The 8,117-nt window shown below is 41.9% G+C and overlaps 1 protein-coding gene across 4 annotated transcripts in view; it reads left to right on the top strand.

Annotated features, from left to right (window-relative positions):
• Positions 1 to 897: 897 nt before the first annotated feature.
• CLCN5 (chloride voltage-gated channel 5) overlaps positions 898 to 8,117 on the top strand; it is a 55,244-nt gene continuing 48,024 nt past the window's right edge. Inside the window, exons 1-3 of one of the 4 annotated variants that reach the window (XM_075184567.1) lie at positions 983 to 1,000; positions 1,521 to 1,596; positions 1,676 to 1,790. In XM_075184567.1, coding sequence (XP_075040668.1) covers positions 1,776 to 1,790 — 15 coding nt within the window. In that variant the 5' untranslated portion in view covers positions 983 to 1,000; positions 1,521 to 1,596; positions 1,676 to 1,775. Of the gene's footprint in view, positions 1,027 to 1,064; positions 1,166 to 1,520; positions 1,597 to 1,675; positions 1,791 to 8,117 lie in introns of those variants that run through there. The other 3 variants (XM_075184566.1, XM_075184569.1, XM_075184568.1) reach the window with 3 other exon arrangements.

Here is an 8,117-nt window from a genome sequence, read left to right as displayed (position 1 = left end):
TAAGTTGATAATTTTGTATGGTCCGCAAATGATGTTATAAATATTAAAATGGCTCTCGACAGAAAAGTATCCTCACCCCTGACCTAACACATCAATTTTCAGAATATTATATACTTGCTGGATTTTTAAAACTCTAGTACAATATTAAACTGAAAGAGACAGAGACAGCCTGTCTATCTCAAAATTTGTAACTCTGGCCACAAATATATGTATATTATACATGTTCTGCTTTTACAGTATTGTGACTACCTTTCACTAGCATAAGAAACACGTTTGTGCTTGAATCGCTCTAATTAGTGTTATTGTAACCTCACTATAAATGCGAAATACAAATGTTAAACTTCTTAAAATAAAACCATAAAAGAGTAAGGAAATTATGTTAAGCACAAATATTGCTGTGATGTGTTTAATGGGTGTTTTTATTTATTGTTAATTTATATAATTTGCGTCGTGTGTAGCAGCTTTCCGATGAGTCGTTTTGTTTTTATCACTTTTTTTGAATTCTAAATAAAGAAAAGAAAAGTTTATGATTTACATGTGGTACTAGATAACTGGACGGACTGGAGGTATTCTAGGAAGAAGATTAGCACAGTGATAATGATGTTGCAGTGTCCCCACCACTGGCGGCAGAAATTTGGTGGGATAGAAAAGAAACGATCACTCAGTTTGATGACTCAGATCTCAAACTCGGGATTCCATTCCTGGAAATAATAAGCGTATCGATTCCGTATAAACTGCCGACACAGTTTCTTAGAAATGAGTCACCACTTTACGAAATATGTCAGGAGGAGGCCATTTTCAGAAAGACCACAACTGTATGGTAGCCTAAGAACCTGACGCAACCAAAATGACTGAAACATCTACATACAGAATAGCGACCATCAATTCGCTCTCTTGTGAGGAGAACAATGTCGCAAAGAGAGATGACGTAAACCGTGAGCGGAGCTGTACATCCTGACAGGGTGGGAGCTTACTGGTTGGTCAGGACTGATCACATGTTGTAAGTATCCTTTTTTACAGTATGAGGTAAGCAGAGTATGTATATATCAATATATAGCTATGTATATGTTTATGTATGTGCACCCCGAGATTAGGGGGCGAGGCTTTTGTGTGCCTTCAACATATATTTCTGTATAGATAACACCAAAGGTACCGAAGAGTATATGTAAGTAACAGTGTACTCACACATCCTATTAGTTGTATACATCTTGAGATTGTGTAATGTATGTGGAGACGTGTTTACCGCTTGTGGAGTCCTTTGACCTTTCTGTCAATATGTTATATCGTTTTTTGTCTTGTTTTCAGGGGGTATTACTTTAGTTTACATTATTTAGCTTCTTATTCCTCTCTTGGCCATTTCTCATTTTGGGTCTATTTCCATTTATTTTGGGTTTATTTCCCCCCTGCTTTGCTTATGTCAGGATACTAATATTCTGGCTTCAAAATCTGTTTTCCAGTACCAGTGCTTTTGCTAACATTTAGTTTTTTGGTTTTTGTGTCCATTCACTCCCTCTTGGCAGACCCCAAGTATGACATATTCCATGGGTTATTCACACCACAATACCAAATGCTGGATAGTAGGATACACCTATTGAAGTAAGAGGAAATTAATAGTTTGTTTGTTTAGTTCATTTGATATTTGCTACTCTTGTTCATATGTTTGTTTTCATGACAGGTTGCCCTTTTATATGCTGTACAGATGTCTAGCAAATGGATACCTGTGAAATTATAAAAATAGAGAGAACACGCATATAGCTAAATACGATTGGATTAAAATGAAAACATTGCAGGTAAGATCCTTCCATTAATATACATGAAAGTTTAAATGAGTAGTTATACTACGCTTTCTAATCTCCGTATTAGGAATCGTTCACTACAAAATGCTGAGCCATTTGACTAGGGCAGTGGTTCCCAAACTTTCTCAGTTCGAGGCACCCTTAGGGTCACCATAATTTTTCCAAGGCACCCCTAAGCCAAAATAATTACCGGGTAGTCCCGTTATTTAAGTAGTTGGGTCAGAATGACATAAGATGTATTTAGACCCCTTCACCATCACATTGTGCCCCTTCATCATATTACTGCGCCCCTTCACCATATCACTCTGTATCCCCCTCTTTGCCACCTCACACACTGTGTCCCCCTCTTTGCCACCTCACACACTGTGTCCCCCTCTTTGCCACCTCACACACTGTGTCCCCCTCTTTGCCACCTCACACACTGTGTCCCCCTCTTTGCCACCTCACACACTGTGTCCCCCTCTTTGCCACCTCACACACTGTGTCCCCCTCTTTGCCACCTCACACACTGTGTCCCCCTCTTTGCCACCTCACACACTGTGTCCCCCTCTTTGCCACCTCACACACTGTGTCCCCCTCTTTGCCACCTCACACACTGTGTCCCCCTCTTTGCCACCTCACACACTGTGTCCCCCTCTTTGCCACCTCACACACTGTGTCCCCCTCTTTGCCACCTCACACACTGTGTCCCCCTCTTTGCCACCTCACACACTGCGTCCCCCTCTTTGCCACCTCACACACTGCGTCCCCCTCTTTGCCACCTCACACACTGCGTCCCCCTCTTTGTCACCTCACACACTGCGTCCCCCTCTTTGTCACCTCACACACTGCGTCCCCCTCTTTGCCACCTCACACACTGCGTCCCCCTCTTTGCCACCTCACACACTGCGTCCCCCTCTTTGCCACCTCACACACTGCATCCCCCTCTTTGCCACCTCACACACTGCGTCCCCCTCTTTGCCACCTCACACACTGCGTCCCCCTCTTTGCCACCACACACTCTGTGTCCACCTCTTTGCCACCACACACTCTGTGTCCCCCTCTTTGCCACCTCACACACTGTGTCCCCCTCTTTGCCACCTCACACACTGTGTCCCTCTTCCCTCCTTAAGCGTCTCTCTCTATCTCTGTGCCACCCTTAACTCTCCGTTCCTTTACTTACCTTTTTCCTCATTTTCTGCTGTCTTCTTTCCTGATGTTCTCTCTGCTGCTGCTCCTCACTGACACTGTCGGACGTGATGACGTCACGCCCGGCAGTCAGTGAAAACAGTGAGGAGAATCCGGCGCTGGATTGGTAAATTCTTCTCTTTTTTTATTTTGTTTTTCCCCGAGGCCGATCGCGGCACCCCTGTGACACCCCAGGGAGCCGCGGCGCACACTTTGGGAACCGCTGGACTAGGGGAAGCCACATAGTTTCGTGATTATTTTTTTTAGAAGTATGTTATAAGGTGTTTTTGTATTATTGTGCTCTTCCATTGTCCACTTAATGTTGTTATATCATATATAAATAAAGGTCATATGAGTAATAGTTTAGATAAAAAGGAATTCAGATGTGTTAAGGGTTGTTCAAATATGAATACTTAATATGCTAAAAGACTGTAAAAATTTGAAATATTGGTGTGTACCTACTTATGCATAAGGCACAAAAGTAAATTTATTATAAATTGCAATATATTCAGTTGGTTAATGGCCAACCAGTGACTGGAGTCATGACTCAGACTTCAACATAAATATGGCAGTGTACAACTTTTGAATACATTTCTGAGTAGCAGTTATTTTGGCAATTTCGAAAACAGGAATCTTTATTGGCTTTAGTTTTACTTTAAATTGAATTTAATAGTCAACACTCTTTTTAAACTGTGAAACTAAATATTAGGGGATACTGTTTTGATTGGGTTTTTTTTTTACCATCATTTATTTTAATGTGTATATACCAGTGTTCAGTTTAGAGGTGCTCAGGCTCGGTTCCCCGAGAACCAACCCACCCTAACTTAGTTCCGAGCCGGCTCGGTACTTTCGCGTGCCCTTGGAATTGAAAACGAGGCAAACCGTCATTGCTCTACGTTGTTGGATCTTGCGAGTTTTGGATATTATAAGTACCGCCCTCCACAGCGATCCAGCGCCATTTCACAGAGAGACCCACAAGGGTTAGCACGGTTCTTGGAAGTCTCTAATGCAGTTGGGCAGCGTCATAACTAGAAAAGAAAGAGGAGGGGTAGCAGTGTTCTTCAAAGTCTCCAGTGACATCTACTGAGTTATAGCTAACGCACAAATAGGACAGTTCCATTGCAAATTGTCATTGCTGAAATAGAAATAATAGGACTGGCAGTACTGTGTTATCAAAATGGATTCACAGCAGTACACAGAAGACCAGAAGCACCAAGCAGCTGTTGGCACCAGTCATGATGATAGTAATCCTTCTACGTCATCTGCTAAAGCCTATGTTCAAGTGCATAGTGTTTTTAAATCAGGAAAACCAAAATGTAAAAAAATCACCTTTTACCTTGGTAAAGAAAAAGAACCTGTAATCCAGGCAAAGTTATCTGCAGAAAAAAATAAAATTGCCAAGCTTCCATTCTACACATGCAGTGGCAAGGAAAGAATGAGGCCTTCGCCTTTCTCTATGAGTGCTAGTTCTGCCACTGTCACTCAGGCATCTTCTTGTAAGGTCAGTCATAACCAATCAAGACCTTGTCATTTAGACTCCAAAAGTGGTGTCCAAATACTTTTACATGTAAAAGTCGAGCTGGAAGAAAACGGTAAGGTATTGGAGTAAAATGCATGTTCAGATTCAGAAATGACACAAATCTCTGAAAAGAGTCTATCCACGAGTGCTATGTGTAATCTTGACCTTTCTGATAGTGTACCCATAAAGAAGGCCCCTTTCAGCATTTCTGCAGATGTGTGCATGAGCAGCACAAGTGTAGCCGGTGATACACAATTTGAGAATGCCACTTTGGAATTGCAACAGGATGAGGGTGATATTTGTGTAGCCGACGAAGGCGCTGATGAGGATGTTGATGAGGATGATGTTGTTTGTGTAAGTCCTGCACCAGTGGAAGCAGTTCATGTGGCAATAAGAAGAAGGCCATTCTCATGTCTGGGCATAAGACCAAAGAATCTACCTCTTATGTGTGGAATTATTTCTACCCAAATCCTGACAAGAATAGTCTAGCCATTTGTAGCATTTGTAAAGCCACAGTCAGTTGAGGTAGGGACCTTAACCATCTAGGAACCTCATCCATGTTATGCCGTTTGAAGCGAGTTCCTGGCAAGCCGTTGGAAAATCGTAAACTTATGCTAAAAAAATAACAACAAGCAGTCCAGCATCAGCTAGGTCCCTTCTTTTAGCTAGATCTCGACACCTGCGATCTACACCCAAAACACCTTCCTCATCAATATCCTCAGTAGCGATCGGAGTTAGTCCTGTATCAAAGTTGCTAAGGCTAGATGACTCCTCCTCTATCCTGGATCCCTCAGAAGAATTCTTGAGCGTTAGTCCCACTGCTGCTGCTGGGGGTGGGTCTTCATCCCAGAAGCAGACCAAGAAGAAGACTACTAGTAGTTTACAACAATTGACTGCTAAACAATCCTTTGAAAGAAGAAGCAAGTATGAAAGCTGTCACTCAGTCGCAAAGCGGATCACAAACCACAGTTATCCAAGGAACGGGGGCAGCGATCAAATGAACCATAACTGATTTCATGAACCATTTTCAGTTTCACTGTACCGGCCGTGTGCTCAGAGTGATGATGATCTCCTCGTCTTCATCTTCCAACTGTTCGTCTGCAGGGGCCGGTGACACACCCATTTGTTTTCTCAGGTCTCTTAGCTGTTCTTTAAACTGGACATATTTATCGTCCTGCCTAAGGGCCTCCTCTGTATTATTCTTCTGAAGCGCAGTGTATCTCTCGTGTACAAGCTCTCTTAAATCTGGTATCTCATACTGTGGGTCACGTTTTAACTCAAGTACGATCTCCTCAAATGCGTCTATATATTGCTTTAAATCTCTGTTCAATGCAGCGTATACCAACATGACAGATTTCATAGTAGTAGTATTTGTCCGAAAGTGTATGAAAATAATATTGTGACCTGTGAGGTGGTCAAAATTGACTGCAAATGACTTGAAATTAGTGTTATTGAGGTTAATAATAATGGAGGAACAAAAAGAGCAAAATTATGGGATTTTAGCAATATTTCTAAAAAATACAGATCCAAAACAAGAACACAGGGGTCAGTGAACATCTCTAGTTCAGTTTTTGTTTTATTATGTAAAAATACAAAGTTTCAATTTATACCACTTTCAGATTGCCACCCCGGGTATACGAACCAGGGATATTGCCGGGGGACAGTACAGGACACCCAGGCAAATACCTTTGTAGATCGTGTTCATACTGAACACGGGTCTGCCTGGGTCTCCATGGCAACATCACAAGTTGAGATCTGAGTGACTTCCTCTTGTGATGATGATTTTTATTTTTTTTTTAAAACTTTACAATTGTGTTAGGTGAGACCTGTGTTTTTAAACCTGGGTCTCACCGTTCACACTGGTGGCTACCCGGATCGGACCCGGGAATAACCCTCCAAAAGACCCGGGTCCAATTCCCACGTCATCTGACCCGAGTAGATGCACTGGGACCCATTCACAATGAGCTTAGACCTGGGTCGTCGGGGCTCGCCCCAGCAAAAACCCGAGTCTTTTAGGTAGTGTGAATGGGGCATTGGTAAAAGAAAAACAAACCTCCCATTCATTTTTCATGATAACTTGACCTCTGAGGCAACTGTTAAACTGGAATCTATCAGTAAATGTAAGCTGTAATGAGCAAGGTCCTCATTTGTATCAATGTTTTTTAGTTTGCAAAATATTTATATACTTTTTTAAAAATTGTACCAAGTCTTATCAATACTGAATAATAAAAATTATAAAATTTTACACTAGTAGAGAAATGTATACTGCGATTGTTATTCACATACAGATGTGCAGACAATGGTCGAAGTGGGCTGCTGTACAGTGATTTTTTTTTTCATACCATCACTTCTGCTACTGCTTCGATTGTAAAACTAGCGAATTCTATTCACTTCCTATTTCCATAACGCCACTTCTAAATTTGCACTTCGACCATTGTGTGCAGCTAAATAAAATGTGTGCACAAAATATCCTGTCTTCCTACTTGTCAAAGTGAACCAAATACAGGAAAGGAGAGTTGTGACTCTGTATGTATGCGGGGTGGGGGGGGAGTGATCAAAGGCATTGGTGGTCAGTGGACAGCAACAGGCAGCCAATCGCTAGGCTGTCTGTTGCTGTACAGGCTCCCACAGGGCTGTGCGGCACACAGGGAGTCACTTCACTTCCTGTCTGCCTGATCTGCGGAGCAACTAGAGGTAAGTGAGATGGGGGCCTGTCTATAGCGATGGAGAGGGGGGGGGGCTTGCCTATTCTAAGCTATCGGGATTCAGAGATGGGGGCCCTGCCTATTCTAAGCTATAGGGATGCATAGACGGGGGCCCTGCATATGCTAAGCTATAGGGATGGAGAGGGAGGGGGCTACCTATACTAAATTGTTGGGAGAAGGATGGAGGGCTGCCTATGCTAAACTATAAGGAGTGGGGGCTATAATGTGTTAGGGAATGAGGGGGCTGTCTTAATAGTACATGGGTGGTAGGTAGGCTATTCATTTATTGGTGGAGTTTAAGTGGGGGGCTAATTCTTTAATGGATACTATTTTATTTGTGGTGTGATGGTGGGGCAATTTAATTTATTGGTGTGGCCTATTAAATTAAGATGGGGTGATGGGACCTTCAATTTAATGCTGGGGTAGTTTGGGTCTATTATTGAATGTGGGGCTGGGTTTGGGGGAGAAATTAAATTAAACAAAAAAAAGCAAAAAACCCAAACGGCGAATAACAAATAGGCTGCGGGAAATGGTTATATTAAATGTAAATGTTAATAATTTATTGCTGGGGCAGTTTAGGTTTATTTATTAAATGGGAATACTATTAATTTAATGTTGGGGTTGGTTGGAGGGAAATAGATCTATTTATCAAATGTGAGTACTAATATTTTAATGTTGGGGCTAGTGGGAGGCCTAATTATTAAATGTGGACGCTATTGATTCAATAGAAAAAGGATGAACCCCTTGGCGCAGTAATAAATTAACTAGTAGGGGGGAAATCAATGCAGAATAAGTCATTTTAATTCTAGCGTACAATATCTCAAAAGAGAGGCACCTTGAAACAAGTATAAACCTTCACAAATGTAGGTGTATTCCAACATAAAGTAGGTAAATGCAATCAGATGATGAAGATATATAAAGACTTAATAG

The sequence above is a fragment of the Mixophyes fleayi genome, chromosome 9, assembly GCF_038048845.1.
Source record: "Mixophyes fleayi isolate aMixFle1 chromosome 9, aMixFle1.hap1, whole genome shotgun sequence".
Taxonomy (NCBI): domain Eukaryota; kingdom Metazoa; phylum Chordata; class Amphibia; order Anura; family Limnodynastidae; genus Mixophyes; species Mixophyes fleayi.
The sequence above is the reverse complement of the archived record's forward strand: the minus strand, read 5'-3'. Positions and strand labels throughout refer to the sequence as shown.